This window comes from Thermobia domestica, chromosome 5 (assembly GCF_964235325.1).
Source record: "Thermobia domestica chromosome 5, izTheDome1.hap1.1, whole genome shotgun sequence".
Taxonomy (NCBI): Eukaryota; Metazoa; Arthropoda; class Insecta; order Zygentoma; family Lepismatidae; genus Thermobia; species Thermobia domestica.
Window position 1 is genome coordinate 186,840,115 of NC_137458.1, and position 24,978 is coordinate 186,865,092.

Consider the following 24,978-nt stretch of genomic DNA (forward strand, 5'->3'; position numbering starts at 1 on the left):
AGATGGTCACTTCAAAACTCTTTCGAGTTTCTTACTCTTTTTGACCACCTACCTTTTCTTCCTAGTTTTTGGTAGCGTCTTTTCTTCCGGTTACCATTACATTTTTAGAATTACTTCATAACGTGAAGTAGGAAGTGTTATTATTTCCTTGATACATTGCTACATAACATAATTTTATATTTCCTATTTAAAAGAATGTTTTAACTGGACAGTTTTAAATTATTATTAGACTTCCTTAATTTCTTTGCACGTGTGAATGACCTACAGCACCAGACTGAGGATTGAATTTTATTTGCATTTAATATAACAAGGTTTACAAAATATTGAAGCCAAAACTAATAAAATATTAATCGCCCTTCACCAAAATGCTTTAGTCATATTACAGTACTGTTACAGAAAAGAAAATAAACGAAAAAAACGCTACGAAAAGGAACCATAAACAACGCACAATATTAGCTGGTTTGCGTGTTCATATAAACTGCCTAAGGTGACGTCACTGGTCAAATACTCCAAACGAAAAAACAAAATAGTTTCGCGCATATATGCATAAAGTTAGTAAACAGTCGACTTTAAGTCTTCTCGGGCTATCGGCTGAGGCATCAAGAGAGTCGATGTTGATGCCACAGCTATTCAAAGAACCACCGTAGACATCGCTAATCAAATAGTCTTTCACTTCAGAATAGATCATTAATGCATATCAGTCCAGATTTGATAGAGAGTTCTGGCGGAATTCTCGCCATTAAGGGAAAGAAGACAATCTTTGGTGCCATGGGTTCAATCCCTCCAGCACAATATTCAAATATGATTATACCGATGGTTGGAATGGATGACACATTGTAAGTTCTTGTTTCGGAGCCCAGTGGTCATTTCCCAGCGAGCACGGCCGTTGAATACTCTAATCTGAAAGCATATGCAAATAGATCAGCGAAAATTACCAAACGCGATTCGCAAATCTTCCTGGTGGTCCGGTTTGCAGTGCAAGGATCGGGTTTTGCTTTCCGTTGACTCCTGGGCAGCAAACAAAGATCATGATCTTTCGAAACGACAGTTCCTGACGATGTTCAGTTCTATAAGAAGCTAATTCCTGCGAAATGCACAGGCCTTGTACAGTCCGCAGCTTAGAAATTGTTACAAAAATTCTAGTCCAAATGAATAATAAACTTGCCCCGTTTTCTTATGCAACCCAGAAATACATGTCTCGATCGATTATATATTTCTTGTCTTCAATCCAACTCCCTCCTTCCTCCACCTCTCCTTGTCTAAAGCAGTGTGTGTGACGTAGTACACTCTTTCCATTCAGACGAAAAAAAAAAAACGAATCAAGTTTACAATGTTATAGCTCTAAAATAGCCTTTTTCATTCGTTTGTTCTGAAATATCTTTAAAGAGCCTATTTTTTTTTTTTTTAAAAAAAGTCATACAATCTTCCCATAGCTTCATTAATACCTTTAGTTTCATTCTTTCCCTTCTTTAAAGACTGCAAGCTAGTAAGATGCTCCCTAAGAAATCTATGGAAATTGCCAATAACGGCAGTAAGTTTTGTGCTTCCTAAAGTCTGTAATGCACGCACAGAGCTCGAGAATATCTACTGACAGAAATGAATGTTATTCAATGATTCATTTCATTTCTTTTTAGTAATTGCAAGCAGATGTTCCAAGAGCGTTGCAGGACAGGCAGGACAGGAGGGTGTAATTTCCCCTCCCTTGAGCTTCATAAATACATATTGTTTGAGCAAATATATAGTAATAAACTAATAAAAAAATGAAAAATTTCTGTTGGCGGAGACTTCCTCCCCCCGAATAAAATCTAAACTGACGCTGCTTTTAGCAACAAACCTACAGAGTTAGAGAGCTTACATTTGGTTTCAAGTTTCGAAGGTTTCATCTCAAGCCATATGAGTTCCTGGGCAACATTGAGAAAGAGAGAGAGAGACAGAGAGAGATTGAAATATGAAGACAGAGAGGAATGATTTATATACACAGATTTAGAACTCGGGAAAAATGATCGGACAGCATTCGTATTATGACGAAAATTGTGATTTTATGAAACAGAAGAAGGGAAAGTTTCGAACTGCGAGGATCACATTAGGTAGTTGTCGAATTAAGGTGGAGAACACTTTTGAGAGCATCAGATGATTAACGAATGGAGAGAAAGACCTTGAGAACTGAGGAATTAAGAATTTAAAAAATCTGCAGCTTCCGAGACGGGTTTCGAATCGCGAACATTGTAGTTATCGAACCATGACTTTATCCATTCTGCTATGGAGAACTCTGTACTCATGCACATACGTTTCTTTTAGCTACGTTGAAAGATAACTTAATGGAATATTCCAAAAGTTGACTTGGTAGATGCGCCGTTCTGATAGGATATAAACCTCTTTTAACTTAGTTACAATGTGCATAATGCATTTCTCCTTGTTCAGACCACTTTTTATGGCAGTAAAATTTGTTACTATTGTGTTAATTAGGTTACATTTGATAAGAACCACCTGATAAAGTAGTGCCAAACCCTGTGCGTCATTGTCTGTTAGGTGAATGGTTAATGTAAGTTACTTTTACGTGGATGGTCCGAGCTTCAAGACCATTCTTATTGATTATTTTCTTTCTGAGCTACGCTCATACTGTGCATTCCACAAGTTCAATTTTGAAGTAATGTAGTCACAGCTAGTTTAATTCGAAATTATTTTCAAATATGATATTTGTTATTACATGCGTTTCTTTAACTTGCGATGTTTCAAACTTGATATTAAATCTTACAACCTTAATGCAACTCATCTCCCTATGGCATATCATCATGAATGTTTGCACAAGGACGACAGGCAGACGTTAATACAAAATTCAGTTCTTACTGGAATGTATGTATCTATATATATATATATTTAGAGAGTTTGACTGAGAAAAAAACGTACAGTGCAACATTGACTCTTGGAGGAATTTCAAACGAATTTACTATACGTATAAATTACCATCTCAACAATCTACTGTGGGGGCTAAGAGACTGAAAAGATTCCAGGGAGGGAAAGGGGTTATAAGTATATATATATATATATATATATATATATATATATATAAAATAAAAACAAAAGTAATAGAATACGAAAAATATTGCTCAAATTCATAGTTTTCTGATTCGAAGAGATGAATAGTGGCTACTAGATGGCACTCCTCATTTGTTTGTAGCCTTCCATAAATGGAAAATTGTTTTAAAAGTATATTTTACATTCAAGTATGATTGTTTAAAAAAAAAGCTTGTCCTTCAAAATTATGTTTTATAATTATTTTCTACTGTATTTCTTATTTATAATAACATATTTTCTATATATATTGTATTCTATGTTATACGTCTCTTAATTACATTTTACGTCTTACATTTGAAGAGGAGCTTATGACAATTCAGAGCAGCAGGGACATACACAGAATGCATTCCTTGGCAATCCAGAGCTCCTGCCCCACGAAATCACTACTTTTCTGTAAATTATATCTAATTGTAGAGATGATGCTAGACATTTTAGTAAAACATGCCCTCAAAAAGCCTTGTCTACGGCCCTGCAAGGCAGTGAAAAGTTTAGAGTGCGAGCAGTTAAAAATGTTTCCCCAGGAGTTATATCTCCGATAATTCCGAGTGTGATATCAGTATTTGTGCATTATCACTTTTCACCCGCAGTGTATTGAAACGCACTAAAAAGGAACACTTCTGAATTCTTCAGTGGTTCCCCCTATGACCTCATGCCAAGAGGGTCAACCTTGGACATATCTACATCTGAAATATCACGTTTTATTTCAGTGATTCCGAAAACTATCCATTCGATACAAATATAGGATATTTTCGATTCTTTTTGTCTGTCACTCTCCCATTGTCAACTCTATGCCAACCAAGGCTTAATTTGGACTTACACAGCATCCACAGTGTCACTATTCATCTTTGCACATGAATTCGACACTAATATCGTTCGTATTTGACTTCTTTTACATGTCATCTTCACCTCTTGGTAGGGGTGGTTTCAGTGTCTTGCCCCCATAACTATGGAGAAATTTCAACCAACGTAAGTATAATTATAATTTACCATTTGAAAAATAAGTGTAAGGTAATCTTTGTCGGAGAGGAATTCGTTAACTACTTTTTCGATATCAATGTATTGCCTTTTTTTGCTTTCCATGGTAAGAATTGCCAAAGGGCTCAATTTCATCTGCACAATTGTGCTATGAATATAGGTTTTAGTGATTTAAATCACTGAATGCTCGCTTAGATGTTGCTCTCGTGACAGGAAAAGTGAGATACAGTTATAAAAGAAAAATGAAATGAAATATTTGTTTTACGTCCCACGTTTATACCGATTACGCTAATGGTGACACTGATGCTGAGAAATGACTGAAATCGTGGAATAAAGAAGTGGGAGAAAACGGGAGAAACTCGAGAAAACTCATGCACACAGTGTTTGTTCATAATAAAGTTCATTCGGCGCAAGCGGGGATCGAACTAAGCACTCCATGCACCATAGGTAAAGTTATAAAAGAATAGGCGTCTAAACAAATACGGAACATTACTATCAATGAGAGTTATGTAAGATTAGATCTTTAGCTATTTCATTCTAAGGTAAACTTTCAATCAATTTTGTTCTTCATTACTGTTCGAAAACCTAAAGTTGTTGCTGCAAGGGCGTGAGAAATTTTTTCAGTAGACTTCAGTCTATAGCTCCTTCACAATTTCTTTTTCATCTAAAGCTAAAGTAGCTGCATTTTTAGACATTGAGGAAAAAGTATGAAATTATATAAAAACCTCCAAAGTGGAATTACGAAACTTAAGTGGGCCCCTTTTCGCTGTAGGATTCCCTCACCACACTCCCGTTAGTTACGCCGGGTGCATGATACAGTTTCGCCCTTTTAGGAATAATTTCTAAGGCAGTACGAGTTTTTTTTTTCTGCTGTATGAATTGAGTTGTATTTGTTAGAACTGTTTTTTAAAGGAGACGAAAGATCCTATACTCAAACACAAATCATGTCTTTCAAACCTCTAATGGAAAACGAAACGAATCGTCGTATACATGTTACGTTTTTGAAGAGAAAAAGAGCAAAACATTGATTGCACAAACGTATAATGGTATCATTTGCATGCAAATTTATAACTTATAAAACGCGTTGGCTTGTTAGAGGAGGGGTTAGTAAACGGGATTCTTCTGCTGGTGGTCCTACCTTCGAATCTCGCCCATTCTTGTTGCGTTTTTCTTTTAGCTACACTGAGTTTGTGCATTCCAGATCTTCAAGCTTGAACCAAATTTAATACTAGTTAGTGAATTAAAAGTAGCTGACATTTTCAAATACGAGACGTTATTACATGCTTTTCATTAGCTTACAGTACTCAACTCTATCAACTCTTCCATCCTTCATTTAACTCATTTCTTGACGTGTTTTGTTACAAAATTCATGAATCCTGACGAAAAAATTGCTTTACAACTTAATGGTGACTGCTTTGGAAGCAAGTGCAAAATATGAGAATTAAATGTCATATCTGTAGTTTCGTGTGCAGAAGAAACCAACTTGTGAACCAAAGGTTTAAGAACAACTCAAGTTATTAATATAAACTTTGCCGAAGATTATTCACTTATATCATCATAAAAGAAATTCGAATGACGTTCTGAAACGAAGAAATACAACATACAACTTTGCAACCGGAGGCAAAGAAACCTAACGTAACAAGACTAAAGACGATTTATTTACGGCGTAGTGATCGTGGTTGAGTGGTCAAGGTACTGGATCAGTAATCTTGAGGTTCTTAGTTCGAATCCGCGTCGGGCACTTTTTTACTTTAGGATTTTTGATGGCGATTGATCGACGATGACGCACTTTTTATTATATTCAGATATTTCAATACTCAGATGTTTTAATACTTGAACTACCAAATCTTCAGCAATAATAATAGTAATAATAATACTTATCATTATTGTAATAATAATACTTATTATCTCGCAGGAGATTAAAAGCTAGGAGCTAATTATCGCTCCGGTCATACCGTTACAAGCAGAAACGTGACATTTGGCAAGAATATTTCTGTTTCGTTTAATTTTGGCCACGAGAAGAGAAATTTCTCATCTTGTTTCTAAAACAAACCAAATAACATTAGAATTAACATTTTACATAAGGGTAGCTCAAGGGATAAGAGTAACTCAAATTATCATGTCGCTTTAGAGATAAAAATCGAGACGAGATGAAAAGTATCGTAAACATTTCTCGTCTTGTTACGATTCTCGAAATAGTGCATGTCCATTGTTTAAGTAACAATTGCTCTGTAGACGGAATCTTATAAGCTTTTTGTTACTTTGTATTTTACAGCTCATTGAATTATGGTCTGTGTAGGTATTTTTTTAGCAAAGCTTTTTTACTTACCTCTGCATATCCTAAAAATTAGTATATTATATACCTTACTGTTGAGTGATATTCAATTATTTCTATTACAGTTATTTTTCTTAAAACATTCAGTAGAACACTTTCTACATCAAACGTTAGTGGAAAGCTTTTGTTTAAAATGTGGGTAGTTGCAGAGGTGTATCTTGAAGGTACGGAAACTCTTCTCCGAAACCCCTACATTTAAGTAAGTTTTCCAAATTTTAGACCTACTTTAAAACTGTTAATACCACTATTATTATTATTATTATTATTATTATTATTATTATTATTATTATTATTATTTTACTGAATATTTGAGACCTAAATATTACGTCCTATTCCAATGCAAATAAGCATAATGAAATTAAGAAGAATCAAAAGAAATTTGTTGGACCCTCTATAAGGATGAATTGCCTGATAAGAGATACTTTGGAAGGAAAAGAAGGTGTCAGCTACCGAATAATATGAAAATCGAACCTTCGGATGCCTCAACAGAAACCTAGTAGGATTTATCTTCATCACGATACATAGTAACGCCCTTTCTTTGCGTAAATGACATTGGATTATGTTTGTGTTATATTGATATTTTAACAAAATATATATACAAAAAATAGTTCGTATTTACCAATTTTGGTTGAAGGAATTTATGGAACGTGTTTGAAAATGACGAACGGAAATATTATTTTTAGTAGGAGTGGAACAACGTAGAAACAATTTCACAATGTCGTTTCAGACAAATTTGACTCATGCTAGACTTTAAGGATGACCGTTTTGTATTCATGAATTGTTTGCGAAACACGGCGTTTTCAGACAGTAAGGATCGAGAGTGTAGACTGTGACGTCACGTTAGTTTTCCCTTTGTGAAGGAAGTCGTTTCAACTGTAACTTCTAAGAACGAGAGAAATTGACTATGTTTTATGTTATTATACATCAGAAATATCAACTTTGTAAATCATAAAATATTTCGGAATTTCGTCGGCGGGACCCCTGACTCACGAAACGACTGCTCAAGCCATTACCCTAAGACTGCTCTTCTAAGTAAGAGTCAAGAAACACTCGTCTATATAACAAATTGCAAACGTTTACGATTGCAATATTTTGTAACGATGAAACACTAATTTCGGTCATGATAAAATACTAGAGTCCAGAGAATAGAAATATGAATAGAAAGTAAAAGATGGATCCAGTTGGCTTTTAAGATAGAAATCAGTCGAGAGCTTTTGTGAACACGGCATTGAACTTCCGGGTTCCATAGGCCATAGAGTTAGTTATTAGACAGAGCTGTAGGTTGATATATAAAGTTGTATTAATATCGTTTTATTGCGTATTGTAATGTTTCTTCCGTTCTCTGTCATTTAAATAAATTGTAATTGGGTATGAACTTCCTCTAAAAATTTCCTATTAAATTAGTTTTACATTAAAATTATCATTTAATGCTCTTACCTTTGATAACAGGTTGTCCGTCTTTGAATTCTAATGTTATTTTCTCACCATGCTTCCTTTGTTTATTCGAAGTTGCAATTGTTGTCTTTTTATATTTTCCTTTGCTAGTTTCTTCGAAAACATCGAGCATTTCCCCTACTCGGGCAGTGTAGCCAGCCAGTTCAACCACTTCCTGCAAGCATTTCAATATTAGTATTAATACATTTGTTCACAGAATGGAGTTCTAGTTCTAGATATATTTCTTTATCCTCTACGTTAAGTGTATTGACAACTAGCTATTATACTGGTCTAGTTGTTTTAATACAATTGTATTAACATAATGTAAAAGTATCAACATTAATGCAAACCTTTAAGAATATATAATTCCAACAAAATTTCGACCCTGGAACGTGTATCAGTAGGTATTGCTAAGAATATTTATTGTGATCCTGGTCAACAGACAGGTTCTCTCCGACTCCAGTGCAAGTAGTGTTGCCAGCTCATACGTTAAAAAATACAACTGTAACTTACATGATAGTCTTATTTCAATATCTACGTTTATTGCCACGATTATAGCAACAACTCATAAATTATTATTAGGGGCAGGGGTTTTCGCAAGTTGCGAAATCGCGAAAGTTTTCTGACAATATCGAGAGTTGGTTTTTCAACAAACAACGTCAGATTTAGTAAGGCAATAGGTACTTTGAAGTCGCGACAAAATGCGATAACTGGCATTTTGAGCGAAATATGCCGCAAAACGCTCCACATTTCAGTTGTTAAAATACAGAAATAAAAAGTACAATTTTTGAAGCATAGTTTTCCTTTTGCAACTGGCAACGCTGATTACCTACTAACTTCCGTTTCAAGTTCATAGGTGATAGATGTGAAATGTGGAACATTCAGCGTCGTGTTAAAAGAGCAGAAATTCTCACTTCTGTGTTTTTGTAGAATACGCACGCTAAAAGAATTTATAATTTTAAAAATGATGAATAAAAAGGGGACGGTACAAGATCGAGCAAATGAATTTGTCAGTGAATGCTTGCACGTAAGTGATATCCAAACCTTAATGTGTAAATTTTTGTAACTCATGCAATGAATGGAAAAAGAAAGATACTGTACAAAAACATATAAAGTCGGCAGAACATAAACGTAACAGAGTTGAATGTGGACCAAGCAGTGCGAAGCGACAAATGACGTTGGAAGGCTTGACAAATGCGCAGAAGAAGGCATTGCAAAAATCCTTTATTTAGCGACAAAATGTGAAATTTTATATCTCAGAATGCGACAAAATACGAAATTTTTAATTTCAAATGCGAAATGTTGAATTTCAAATTGCCAAAAACTCCTGTCCCTAATTATTATACATCCAAAGCAAATTTCTCCTACAACGTGCGATCATTTCTATTAAACTTTAGAATCTCACAAACTAGTAAATTTTGATGACACACATATGAATAAAGGTTTATTAAAAGTGATGCAAGGATCATTGACGCATGTGAAATTGCTTTTCAGATGCTTGATTTGATTTGCTTTTGAGTTTAAGCTATAAAAGCTTATAACCTCTAAAACGAGATTCAAGTAAAGAACCTAAAGGTAAAATATATCCGAAAGAAGAAGGGAGTTTCGTTTTGCAGTTTGAAACTATGGTACACTTCCAAACTATAGGAATTCAATACTCAAACTTGAAGTAATACATCTATAATTACTGTTTGCAATAGATTACAAGATCAAAGATAGACCCTGTTACTCGGGCTCTGAATCCATATCGGAAAGCCATTACTCGCTATGCCTTACTGTTTCTATGGCGATAAACACTGAAACAGAAAATTTATTTGAATCACTTCCGGTTTGAACAGAGAGGTAAAGACAGAACAAAGATCACTTGATTGGAAAAACTGCATTTCGATATGCCTTACAATTTTTGCTCTACGGAAATCACTATTGAATCTGGTAATAGTAGTAAATTACAACTACTTTCGGTTTTAATGGAGTGCTGCGCGTTATGATAGTATGTTCTCTTGACACAATGATTCGATTGCAGAAAAACCGACTTTTGCTATATATATTACCAATTTTTTTCTTCTATGACGATAGATGTTGAAACCACAAAGTGTTTCAATCATTTCCGGCTTGATTATAAGGTTAATGAAGAACACGGAACCTATTCTTGAGAAGCTGAATTAATTGCAAAAAACGCATCTCGATCTCTTACCCTTTTCGTTGTATGAAAATCAGCATTCAAACCGGAAGTAGTTTAAATTTAAACCAATTCTGGTTTTGATAGAATGTTCGGCATTGTTATGATATGTTGCTTTGAGACGCTGAATCATTTGCAGAAAACAGCTTGTTGCTATCTAGTAACTAGTTTATTCCATAGCGATAAATGTTGAAACCCGAATGGTTCATTATAACCATTTCCGGTTTGAATAGAGGGTTAATGGACAAGATAAATCTATTCATGGGACGCTGAATCAATTGCAAAAAAACACATCTCGTGATCTCTGTAGAAATCAGTATTGAAACCGTACAAATATCAACTTCGAACCACTTCCGTTTTCTGTAGTGTTCGGAATAGTCATGGTAGTCATGCCTCGATATGCTGAAACATTTAAAAGAAATCGCTTCTCGCTATCTGTTATCGTTTACGTTTTATGGCGATAAACGTTGAAATCAGAAGTAACTAATCTGAACAACTTCCAGTTTGAACAGAGGTAACGGAGGAGTTCGAACCTATCCATGGGACTTTGAATCGATTGCAAAAAGCTGGATCTCGATATATCTTACCGTTTTTGCTCTGATATCTGCCAACATATGGACAAAGCCATTCTATACTATTTCCGATACTTACGTATACCATAGTTCGAATGTCTAATATCAAAAATGAACTTAATTCTGCACTGAATGTGCTAATTTTCAGTATAAATCACTTGCTTCTGCTACTAATCAAAACTGAATAACAGAAAGTTTGTCTAGTGAATAACATGTCAAAAATGCAGCTTTCCTAAAGACATTTACCTATACTTGATTTGTGTAATAGACTTCTTATAAAAAGAAAAAAAAATTGCTTTATTAAGATTACAGTGCTAAGCAAGTTCCAGAACACAGGCACGGGCTACAACCTAGAACTGGTCAGATGGTGGCACGCAGGTAACTACCTAAAGAGAAACAACTTGTCGTAGTAGCAGTGGTAGACTAGGAATTACCACAAACAAGAGTTGACTTTGAACAACCACATTAAAATTCGCGCCAACTGCAACAAGACACTTGTATACACGACAAGTGCGTATACAATCGCAATAACTGATGACTGAGATGAAATCACTGGAAATTACTGACACGAAATAAAATTATTAACGTCCACGTTTATGCTCCTAAGGCTAAAGATGGCGGGTAATTAATTAGAGTAAATGAAAAGAAAATTTATTTTTTGTTCTACCGAAATTGAATCCTGAACACCATGCCCCAAAAGCGTACGTGCTACTCTCTAGAGCAACAGGAAGGGTTAGAAAGATAATATTTTATCTGGGAGTACAATATTATATTCACATTTATTTCTAACAGTTCACTTAGAAACAAATGTGAATAAAATATTGTACAGTAAAACCTGTCAACTTGGCCACCTCTCTAAGTTGGCCCCCTGCTTATCTTGGCCTAGTTTGTCTTGAACCTGCATTTCCCCATAAGACATTCGTTACTTACTTCTCTGTAAGTTGGCCACCTGTCTATCTTGGAAGTTGGCCACACTGAAGCATTGTTTATCCTATGATGATAATGATAAATTTACCTGCGTATCTTGGCCATGCAAAATACCGTTTTGTTATTTTTCTTAACTCTTTCGTATTCCCGTATGACAGGTAGATGTTCTGTATTTGTGATTGGACACAAAGGAGCATGGATTCCCATCATTTGTTTTTGGAGGTCAATGGCCAGAACACTACCCTATAAAGGGGTGGTGAAGGAAGATGTGAATAAATGTGAATAAGAAAAAGCATATACATGAATTCAGGAAATGGTTGTATGTATTTGTTTACCCTGTCTGTTTTGGTAAAATCATTAGCTATATCGGCTCCTTTCATCAGTGGGGAGCTTTAGTAATTCCGGAAAATTCTCAAGGTTAAAACTAACCATCTCAATTGTCAACTATTGGCACCTGACAACTTGTCAAAAGGTAGCGGAGGTTTTGAGATATGAATTCCCTTAAGATTTTCTCAAAACATCTGCTCCGAGGGAAACACTTGTTGCTCATTAACAAGAGGTAGTTAATTACAATATTAGAATGTGCGTATGTGCCGAAAATAATAAAAGAAATACGTCTAGAATGAACCGCCATTCAGTAACAACTGAAAAGAAGTCATATAAACTGCATTTGAATTGTTCAATTTATTATAACTAAGCTTTGCTTGTTTTCAATCTGAATAACTCAGAATGCTATAATATTAATTTCAATAAACTTCGTACATACGCTACTATTTGACGGTTGTTTGTGTTATTGTGTTCTCAATCTGAATAATTCAGTGTACCAGAGTAGTTTTCAGGAAGAGAAAGGCCGTATGTACATATATTAAACATACTGCAGTAATATTTTCTAGTACTGTATATTTTTATGATTACTCTGTATACATTATTTATAAAAAGCTGTCGTCCCATTGCTTGTTAAAATTTTACAATCAAGCAATACTAGATATCCTATTATAAAAATACACCAATCACACTTATTTTCTCTAAGCTGACCACCTGTCTAAGTTGGCCACTTTTCAATGGAACCGATGGTGGCCAACATAGACAGGTTTCACTGTACTCACATTTACGGTTCCAAAATAGGGACTTGGCGACTTTGGCGATGAAAGTTTTGGAGATTTCTTTCTTTCAACTGTAACTTATTTATTTCTTAATTTTTTATTGAAAAATATTTTCTTTTCTTTTTGGAAATGTGTGTTCTTTTGCTGCACATTTCCAAGAAGACATTTTTTCTTTCATACGAAAGTGAGTTCTTCCCGCCTCACTACTGTAGTGAGGGATGATTTTGACCGATCGGATGACTTTAAACAAAAATTGAGGATACCTATAGGTTCAGTATTTGACTGATTAACCTGCTTTCTTAAATGTACTAAACACAAAATGTACCAGTATTTTATTATTATTATTATTTTTGTAACAGGTTAATCTGTGTCAAATACTGAACCCTAAGACTTCCTCAATTTTTGTTCAAAGTCACCCCTCACCATAGTAACACAAATTTACCGCCAAAGAATCAAATACCGCTCACAATTCTTCTTTGCAATTTTTTACTCATGGAAGAATACAGGGTGTATCAACCCAATTTACAGGGATACGTATCAATTTCTATTTTTGAACAGTTCTTAAATTTCCTATTTACCAAACAAACTTAAAATCCACCTGTGTCCTATTGAAGAGAATGAGACCCTATACTCATCTATATAACCATACAATGGAACAAAGCCTATCAAAGAGAATAAATTAGATTAATAGTCAAACATGTGGTAAAACTTACGTGTATTACTCTAATATATTTTTGGCAATATTTACCCAGAGAAGGGAATAAGAAGTACCAACTAAATTTACAGAAACAGAAATTCGAATCCTGGAGAACATTTACTAATATGTTTTTCTTGACAATTGCCCAATTTAAGAGATGGCTCAGTGTATGCTCCCCAAAATTAAAGAGAAGTGCATAAATGTACCCATGACAGAGGATAAAACTCTCTGTACTTTGTACTCTCCACATAATCATACAATGTAAAAAAGTCTCAAACTGAAACTGAAACAAAATCTTTTAGCTTAACAACCCAAGATTATGTCTTTTCGGCTAACGGAGATGACGATTAAGGTAAGTGAATGATGACTGAAGAACTGGTGGACTGAGAAACGGGAGTATCCCGAGGAAACACCGGACACGATGTTGTCCACCATAAACTTACTTGGCGGGTAATCAAACCAGGAATCCCCCACACCAGAGATTAGCGCTATACCACTAAGCCAACATGTTCCCTTTTATCAAGGAGGATAAAATAGGTCTAAAGCCTTCGAAATTTGAATTTTTGGCAATTTTTAATCCACAGAAGGGATCGACCAAAAAACTTATAGACGTACATGCAGTTCTATAAAAAAGACCGCACTCTTAATTGTTGTTTTGAGGAAATGTCCATCTTCGAAAAAAGTGAACCAGATTCAAACCTCCAAGCCAACCTTTGTAATCGGGAAAAATTGTGCAGATGTATTTTTCTTCTTTTAAAAATAATAAGACTTCTTACTAAGCATAGGAAACAAGCAACATTGATTGAAATATTTAATGATACAATATTTCGAAAACGCACACTCATGTCAGCACATGCTTGCTTGTCATTTAGCTTTCCATACGTAAAAGAATATTTAGATATGTAAAGAAACCTTTACAAGTGTAAAAGGGGACTGGAAGAAATGCCATCAAACATAATTCTCGCCTGCGTTGTAAAACAAAGAGAAAGTAGAACAAACACATCACCTGGAATGGATCTGAATGTCATTGTCTTGAAAAGCAAGTTAGAAGGAGCCAGCCTAGAGTGCTCGTATTAGCTCGAAGTAAACCTTGGAATTCAAATTGTAAGGTCTGAGTTCAATTCCCATATGGGTCAATTCTTTTTTGTATGAAATTCCATTTTCCGCAATGCATGAAAAATTTCATAAAATAATTACATTAAAATACATCAGTTGTATATATATTCATATAATCATTGCAGAACATAAGTAATTACTATGTTTAAAATATAACATCTCAGGTATGTGTTTACAGAATGTCAGTATTACATATGCGAATGTTAATTACAAACTAAGACAATCGTGTAATAGCAATAAATAAGTTATGTAGGTATTTATTTACAGCTATTTGTCATATAGAGGTTACTTTTCAACATTCTCATTACATCATGTCATTTACGTTCTTGAAATATATTACTAGGCATAAACAGAGGCTATAGACAGAGAATACCCGAAGTTGGATCGTGGTTCAAGACAAAAAACTAAAACAGCCCCAAAACCTCACAAAAAATTCGTGAACCCCAAACGTCACGTGAAGAAACTGGAATTGTCTTTAAGAAGCATGCCACAACGGGAAGTCTTTACATAGGGTTTGAGTTCAACTGTGAAATATCTTTATAATATGCAAGTGGTATCAACTAGGTCGCAGTCTCTCGCTATCTTACCTGTATATATATATATATATATATATATATATATATATATATATATATATATATATATGTGTGTGTGTGTGTGTGTGTGTGTTTGTTTTCCAACATAATTTTAACGTCTAGAGCAATTTTAATCATATTTCTTTTCTAGCAGTCTGGAAAAGAGTAGTTTCGGATTAGCTATAGGAAGTGCGATACATATATATAAAAATATATATATAGAAAAGGATTTATATTAGTATCGAATCCATAGTTTCGTGTCTCTTAGGTAAATAGTTTTACTTTCAATTACGTTTAACTTCAATTAAGCTCCCATTAGCATCCAGGGTTACGTAGGGACGTAAAATATCGAAATAAACCGATATTAGTATCAAATCGTAAGTTTTCAGCGTCGGTAAGTTAATCGGTAGTTCTAATGTCATTTAAGGTCAAATTCAGCCCCAGCGGTGCCAATACTCCCTTAGCCCTCCTAGGAAGAATGGGAGGGGCTGATATCAAAATGATTTAAAAAAAGGACTGATAGTGTCGAATCCATAATTTAGGCGATCGCCTAGACAAAGAGCGGCTCTCCAAATTCAATGTTCGTTAATCCCCCATTACCACTCTAAAAAGTTGTAAAAATAATTGAAAATCACCAATGTTAGTGTTGAATCCGTAGCTTTCGGGGTCCCCAAGTTCATTTCGAGCAGTTCTGATGCCATTTAAGTTCAACTTCTAGTAGGGGTAAGATCCCCTAGCACATCTACTAAGGAAAGTCGAAGGGAGTAACATATACAATGATTCAAAACGACTGATATTACTGCAGAGTCCATAGTTTCGGGATCACCGAGAAAAATAGCAACATTTTTGGTGCCATTTATGTTCAAGTTCAATCCATTCGTCGTCCTGCATTTTGAGGAACAGTGACATGAGAAAAATAATCAAAAACGGCTGACATACCGAATCCACAGTTTTCGGAGTTCCTAAGTTGATTGTCGACACTCCTTATACCATCGTTTACCTTCCATTAGTACCCAGCGTTGGTGGGAAAGGGTTGACATATAAACGGAATTAAAAATAATATTAGTGTGGAGTGATTTTATAATTTGGGTTCGTCAAGCTATTAGATTACAACCGGACAGGAACGAGCATATCAGCTGGATTCTGAATTTACAGGGACAGCGTCGAAGGCGTTGCTCGCACAGCTCTAAACATTTTAATGTATGTGTATAAATGTATATTCCAGAGTAACTCCAGAATGTCTGGAGCAACTTTTACCATACGTGGAAAACATTACTTTCAATCTAAGAAAAAAATATTATGGTAGTAAGATAACCCAAGAAATGGAAGTTGGAGGGAGTGACATGTAAAAATAATGTAAAACGAATGATCGTAGTGTGTTGTCCATAGCTTTCTGGATTGTTGAGATGAATAGTAATGCCCCGAATGCTATTTACATCCAAATTCATTCCCATCTTCAGAGGATGAGCGGCTGAGAGGTCTGAAAAATAAAATGTAAAAAATTACTGAAATATTTGTCGATTTCTTAGTTTTCCGGCTCGGGGAAGCATTTCTAATAACTTTGAAGGTAGTTCGTACCCACTTCAAGATGAGCTTTTTAATCATTTCAGTTTCTCACCGTAAAAAGAAATGACGATTTCAACTAGTATATGTATCAAGCCAACCTTTGCAATCGAAAAAAAAAAAAACTGTCTAGATGTATATTTCGTCTTGTAAACGTACTAGGACATTTTAAAATCAGAGATGAAGTAGGTCAGTAGGTCAAGATTTGTGAGTGGGTCAGTGCATTGTGGGTCAACAGGACATAACCCACTATGAAACACTACTAACCGTGACTCACACTGACCCACCGATTTATTCTGCTCAGTGCATTGTAGACAGAATCTTCTGAACATTGGTGAGTTTGTCTACGTTTTACTTTCAATACTTCCATTTTTTCATTTGTTACTAATGAAAAAAGAAGTACAGGCACTTTTGGATTTTGAGATTTGCAATTGTAATATAAACAAGAGGACTTACTACTTGGCTTTTAAGATGAAGCCTGTGAGGTTTTAGAGGAGGTAACTACTGGAAAAAAATATATTTTGAATCACCTGTAATATATGAATTATTATATAAAAATTGAAAGTAACTATGTCTGCGTGATCATCGCGATCAAATTGCGAGGTCAAATGAAATGACGTTTGGTATATAGTTAGGCCCCAATTCCAACCGAGAATTTATCATACGCGTATCGTTTTCATTATAGTACATATATTAAGGGGGTAGTGGAGGTCCGACTTTTTGCGAGACATCTCACAAGCCGTTCAACTTAGAGAGCTCAAATTCAGTATGTTAACTCTTGATTAAAAATAAATAGAACATGTCCTAGCATTTTTTTAAAATTCTCTTTTATGGGGAGGGCATTGGAAATTGGCAGTTGATTTGTAAAGATTAATCGAAAACGATGGATATTCTTCTTTTCTTTTTTGAGTTTTGCGTCCCACGGTTATGCCAGCAAGGCTAAAGAAGACGGTGATGATGAGTAATGAATGAAATGGTGGAATGAAGAAAGTGGGAGGAAACGGGAGAACCCCGAGGAAACCCATGCACACGGTGTTTGTCCACCACTGAGAAGCAAATCGAGAAATAAAAACTACAGTGCTTCGCATTTTATATCCACTGCTTCCTATTATAATAATTCCTGAAGCTTGTGTTTAATATATGGAGCGATTAGAGCATAAGGCAATCAAAAAAATGAAATTAAATACTAAGTTTTACGTCACACGGTTATGCCGGTTAGGCTAAGGAGACGGTGATGATGAGAGATGAGTGAAACGGTGGAATGAAGAAAGTGGGAGCAAACGGGAGAACCCCGAGAAAACCCACGAGCACGGTGTTTGTCCACTACAATGTCCACACGGCGCGAGCTGAGAAAAAGTTCTGAGAAAAATAGACATAACATCTGCACTGTAAGCTTAATTACATGGGAGTGTTAATTTTATACAGAACGCTAAACTATATGGAAAATTTCAGTCTTTTTCCTTTACGTTGGTGTACTTTATCTTGATACAATACTTACAAATATTATCTTATTTTCTACTGAAAAGTATCTGTAACCCAACAAAGAAATAATTATATATGAATTTAAATTTAAATTCATAATCGTAACATGCATTTGACTCACTGACCAACTTCATCTCTTAATTTTAACAGGTCTTTCTTCATTTAAAAGACGAAACATACATCTAGACAATTTTTTTCTCGATTGCGAAGGTTGGCTTGATACATATACTAGTTGAGATGGTCATTTCTTGAGATGGTAAAAAATTGATATGATTAAAAAGCCCATCTTAAAGTGCGTAAAAACTACCTTCCAAAGTTATTAGAAACGTTTTCCCGACCCCGAAAACTACGAATTCGACAAGTATTTCAGTATTTTTTTTATAATTTATTTTTCAGTCTCCCAGCCCCTCATCTTCTGAAGATGGGAAGAAATTTGGACGTAAACGTCATTGCAGGCATCACTATTCATTTCAAGGACCCAGAAAACTATGAACAACAGACTACGATCAGTTCTTTTACAGTATTTTAACATGTTACTCCTTCCAACTTTTATACCTTGGGTTCTCTTATTATCACAATATTATTTTTTCTTAGACTGAAAGTAATAGGTCTACCAAGTTTGGTAAAACTTGCTTCAGACATCCTCTGAAAACTGAAAATGTATATTAAACTGGAATATACATTTGTACACATAGATTAAAATATTTAGAGGTGTGCGAGCAACGCATTCGATGCTGCCCTTGTAAATTTAAAATCCAGCTGAAATGCTCGTTCCTGCCTGAACCTGGCATTAATAGCTTGACGAACCAAAATTATAAATTCGACACTAATCTCATTAATTTGGTTTTTCATCTCCCATCACCTCACACTAATATCGCTGTTTTTGATTCCTATTATATGTCAACGCATTCCCACCAACACAGGGTACTAATGGAAGCTAAACGTAGAAGCTTCAATGGTGTCAGGAGTGTCGACAATCAACTTAGGAACTGCGAAAACTATGGATTCGACACTAATGTCAGTCGTTTTTGATTATTTTCTTCATGTCACTATTCCTCCCAATACAGGGAGACTACTGGATTGGACTTGGACTTAAACGGCATCAGAAATATTGCTATTTATCTTGGTGATCCTGAAACTATGGGCTCTGCACTAATATCAGTCGTTTTGAATCACTGTATATGTTACTCCCTTCGACTCTCCTTAGTAGATGTGCTGGGGCATCTTACCCCTACTGGAAGTTGAACTTAAAGGGCATCAGAACTGCTCCCAATGAACTTGGGGATCCCCAAAGCTATGGATTCGACACTAACATTGGTCATTTTTAATTATTTTTGCAGGTCACAATTTCGCACATCCCTTCTTCAAAGTGCTAACTTACATGGCATCTAGAGTGGCACTCTTTATCTAAGCGACCTCTCAAATTATGGATGCGACACTAATATCGGTTTTTTCTTTATCGCTTTGATATCAGTCCCTTCCATTCGTCCTGGGAGGGCTGAGAGGTATTGTCACCGCTGGGGCTGAATTTGGTCTTAAATGGGATTATAACTGCTACCAATTAAATTAGCGGCGATGAAAACTTATGATTCGACACTAATATCGGTCGATTTCCGTATTTTTACGTCCCTACGTAACTACCCTGGGTGTTAATGGGAGCTTAATTGCAGTTCAGCAAATTGAAAGTAAAACTACGTATTTACCTAAGCGACTCCGAAACTATGGATTCGATACTAATATCATTCCTTTTCTAGCATTTATTTATATGTATCCCACACTTCCTATAGCTAATCAGAAACTACTCTTTTCCAAACTGTAAGAAATACGATTAAAATTGCTCTAGACATAGCAGAATTACGTTGGAACGAACGAACACGAAAACAAACAAACAAACAAACAAACAAACACACACACACACACACACACACCTGTTTGTCTACCCTACAAAAGGCGTATGCGAGCTGGGCCATAGGAAAACTAAGTATGCACTCATATCTGCTTTATTAATGGAGCTATTTTCCTGATACGTTCCCAACAGTTGCGTCATCGATATAGCTACATTTCCAGAGGCACCAGAATATAGTATCTCGACCTTGACAGGGTACGTACACGTGGGAACCCAAATCAACTGGGCATTCGCAAAACGAGTAAATGTAACAAACGAAGACATTAACAAACAAACAAAGATGTTGTGTGTAAAATGTGTAAAATGCGAGTTCAGAGAGTAAATTTGAGCAATGCAATTAGAACAATTGCTTTAAACACTAGTTAACTTTGTAGCAAATGAAACACATGGATTAATGCTGTTGACTTTCTTGGGTTCTCCAATTTCCTTCCACATTTCCTTTTCACCAATTATTTCATAATCATTCACTTTCATTAATCACCCGTCGATTATAAGCTATAGTGGTTAACCAAGGGATATAAAACTTGAAATTTCATTTGATTTCAAATGCAATAGTGCATTGATTCAATCCCCGGAGAAGTTAGTTTGTGGCTGACAACATCGTTTCCATGGTTGTTTTCGGAGTACTCCCATTTCCATCCACATTCAATTTTCACTAACTATTCCATCACTCTCTTGCCTTAGTCCTCGCCTCCCTTAACCTAACGGTCACAAACGTGGGACGTTAAACTGTAAGATTTCATTTCATTTTGAAATGGAATGGCGAGAATAAAGTAGGGTTATATCTGTTTGTATGTTTGATGAAGGTTATTGTTTCTTTCTGCACCCAGGCTGTATGAGACGGAGACCTATAGTTCAAGGTGCAATCCGAACCACTATAATAGTTCAGATTTTATAATTGCTTCCATGAGAGAATGTGACCAAAGAGGCACGTGCCAGCTACAAAGCCAGCGGGAGAACAATATTATAATGCCTACAAGAAACACCGAAACAAGATACATTATTCATACCAGGTGGGAGACCCGGGTTTCCGGCGGGAGCTCTTGTGATTCGGATTCCATTTTAATCAGTAGGTCCCGTCTCATATAGCCTCGCTGCTGAAAGGGATGTTAAACACAAAATCAACTTAACTCAATTATTCGTACCACCGAATTTAATATTTTTGTTATAACGTCGAAAATGAAGTACTAAACGTCAAGAATACTACAAAACAAAATAGAATATAAAACAATAAGACGAAAAAGGCAGTAAGTTTAAAACTGACAAGGGGGGATTTTAAGGGGTTAAGACATTATCATGTTACTTGCATTAACACTTAGCAACAACACACAAATATACTATTATACTATTGAACGTCGTAATCTTGTATCACTTAAAATTTTTGTTTCTCTGAAACATTATAATATATTTGTCTAATCGAATCAATTTATTTATTTTACTGTTTTAGCCGTAGTAACTATGAAACAAATAATGTTACTTATGCTAATACACAATGTTTTCAATTTTAATGCGAATGGTTAGCAATAATCTGTGCCTTCACTTTTTTGACAACTTTTTTTTTATCCGTCTATCTTCACATATTTACAGTACTCTTACAGATTTTTTACTTCTATCTCTCCATGAAATCCACATATTTGCTCCCAAGGGATTCAACTGTTAATTTAATGAGATAATAGCGAGACCATTGCAATCCAAAATTAGTGACCAACAAAACTTGATCCCTGGCTTCTACATGTGCACCATTGTTCTCTCAGTTTTCTGTCCTATCGGCTTGCTTCAAAGACTCACTGCCCTTACGAACTATTGCGAAACTCAAATGCTACTAAATGATTCATATAAGCATGATATAACTACATATGAGATTTCGTAGTTGACTTCCCAACTTCAGGGAACAAAACCTAATTGCAACATTCTATTCATTAATAATAATAATTCTTATAATAGTAACAGTAATAATAATAATAATAATAATAATAATAATAATAATAATAATAATAATAATAATAATAATAATATTAATGTGTAACTCCGTTACTGCTCAACTACTGACATTTGCGCTAGCCACTTTAGAGACATATACTTTCAGTTGAGTTGATTTTAAGATCCCTTTAAACAGCGAAGCTATATGAAACGGGACCTACTGATTAACGTTGAATATGAACCACATCAGCTCCCGCCGAGAATCGAACCCGGATCACCCACTCCAAAGGCGAGCACGATAACCGCTTAGCCACGAAGAAGCTCATACACATATTTGCTTTCGGTGTAGTTTTCATTTCTCTATTGCAAAATAAGTCAATTCGTTATATATTGGCGCACTGTATTTGGATATACATAAATGTACTACCTCAGTCTCTTGAATCATTACAGGATAAAATTAATGTCAAATTTGCAGTACCTAGACAAAATCCTATTTTTCAATATAATCCTCCTGCTCCGCCATTACATACTTCAATATCACTACCACAACCAGAGAAAGAAGATCAAAAGTGTAATTTCAACGTCGTAGAATCTCCACACCAGCAGAAAATTCCTGTTTAAAACTATTTTTCTTCCCTGACCAATAAAATGGCAGAGCACTATTTAATAGATCCACAAACCAGTTTGCATAACCAAAATAGAAAGAGGAATTAAAGGAATAAGCGACAAAACAAAAAAAAACTATTACAACGGGGTGAAGTATAGAGGAAAACAGGGGACACAACAAAACATCCAACAAAATCCACAACAGAATATCAAATACTGGACTTCGCAATATGCAGAAAGCGTAGGTACTGTGCTTCTACCTATTTTAAACATCCAAAAAGCGAATAAGGCCGACCCTTGTTCAGGAGTCAAAGATCAAGCAATTCTAATGACAGAACAAAGCCTATAAATAGTCATTAAATTACGCAGACGAACAGTGCTACTGCAAACCGATCCAGGATTTTTATCTGGCCTTTCGAATATTTACTTCCTGATGTTCAATTAATACCACATAAAACAGCGGTTAAAGGGATATGAAATAAAATTATTACCTTGAAATATGTAGCAATGGTATCATTCAAAGTTGAGAAACGACATTTTCTCATTACTTTCGTATGAGGAAGAAATCATGTATTCCTGTTATTTTTAGTTTCGACTTGCTTAAACGCTTATGTTACAATCGATTTAACAAGGAATCTTATATCTCTATTTAAAAATCATAAGAAGCCATCATTACCAGAAAAGAACCAGTAAAACATTTTATCACAACACACCACTCATATACTTAGACAAAGACAAGCTTGCCCTTTTACCGACAAACGCATTACGTTAGTTCAACTTTTCCACGCATTTATTTCGGAATAGCAAAAAGACAGATTGAAGATTATATCTGTATCGTATCGTTGAAGATTAGATTCTTCGTATCGTTTTTCTACGACTTCCTTGACAAGATAAACATGACGTAGTTTCCAATCCAAATAATTATCCTGTAACTTTAAGGAAAAATACGTCAGTGGTGGACCTTGTGACATGCTAAAATTAATCTTTTCCAGCAATGAAAGCGTACAAAATAGAAGAAAATAAAAATTGTACAGGAAGAGAGGAGGTTGTCATTTCTTTGAAGTATAGATAAAACATTTCAAAATTAATGTTTCTGATATTAATCCTAATTTAGACCAGTCGCAGAAACAGGCCATTCACGAGTTATTATACAAATATAAAAATGTTTTTATACAATCTGGACGGAATTGGGCATTATAGGGGCTACAATCACAAAATAAGAATCCCTAAATCGGCAGTGTTATCCAAATCTTGCTCCATCCGAAAAACCGCTGATACATGATCTTCAAGGTCAATCACATAAAAAAATCTTACAAAATTCTCATATGCGTGATGGGTCATAAAACTAATACGCAAGCTCTCTTAATTGCAACTAGGATGATTTTACATTGATCAACGAATAAGATCTTTTGCCGATGACATCGATCTGGGAGACTACAGTTTTCAACAATAGCTATCGGAATTTTATTTTAAAAATTAAGAAATATTTCTGCTCCAGCTAAGACAAATTAATTTTACTCAGAGCTGAATGTTTTCGGATATTTAGTATCAGGCAATTCTATTAAAATCTCTGCAAGAATAGCCAAAAATACAGAATTCAAGATTCCACCAAAAGTGAATTTTACAAACTTTTACGGACTTATGTTCCTACTTACTGGCACGTATCAAAGATTTTGCCATGAAAATAGAACCCTTTTAACAAATGTTTCCACAACAATATTTGTACTTTTCACATAATCTTGTGGATTATGTTCCTGGTGTGGGGGCTGTAAGGTTCCGTACCTCAGGTGTAAGCAACTACTATAAAGCATGCTTCATTAACGAGCACGTGTTTTCTATTCAAAACATAATCACCAAGAGACGGTGGAAGGAGGATACCAGAAAGACGCAAAGTTTGTTCCGAAGGAAATCGAAGATGGCCAACCCTCTCCTCACGAACTTTCTTTTCAGAGGACAGCCATCAAAGAAGTCCTCAAGTGGACTGAAGAATAAGTTCCAGTGCTGATCGCTAACCTTTCTAAACTATTCCTGAAATCGTTTTTTTAAGGAGATTTCCTTAAATCCAACTTCTGAAGCCGTAATAGGCAAAAGAATATTTCTATAACTACCTGCCCCGGAGCACGTATAAGCAGAGAGATACAACTGTACTATCTTCTAAAACTACGATAAGTAAGAAAGATATCCTTTAAGTCACCACCCTAGGCCGCTGTAGGATAGATTTTACCTTTTAATCTTAAGCTATTTATCACCATCGACTTCGGTAGAGGCAAAAACATTACAGCTAAGCCGCATTGTGTTGCTACTGTCGATGCAACCATAACACAGATCTGAAAATAAGCTAGCAATTATTTATTTCAAAATAATTTACGACTTTAAACTTGTTCCAGAGGCATGTTGAAACGTGTGTCGCATGGATATTGCCCTCAATAGATTTGCGTGCACCGGAATATATTCACTGAACCCTCAGATATTTACAAACCCGACTATCTGTCCGCAAACTTGATTCGTGTTGC

The 24,978-nt window shown here is 35.3% G+C and overlaps 1 protein-coding gene across 1 annotated transcript in view; it reads right to left on the reverse strand.

Moving 5' to 3' along the window:
- The window catches only part of Abcd1 (ATP binding cassette subfamily D), a 632,582-nt gene that overhangs the window by 389,740 nt on the left and 217,864 nt on the right, over positions 1 to 24,978 (reverse strand). Inside the window, exon 5 of the mRNA XM_081759525.1 lies at positions 7,823 to 7,994. Coding sequence (XP_081615651.1) covers positions 7,823 to 7,994 — 172 coding nt within the window. The remainder of the gene's footprint in view (positions 1 to 7,822; positions 7,995 to 24,978) is intronic.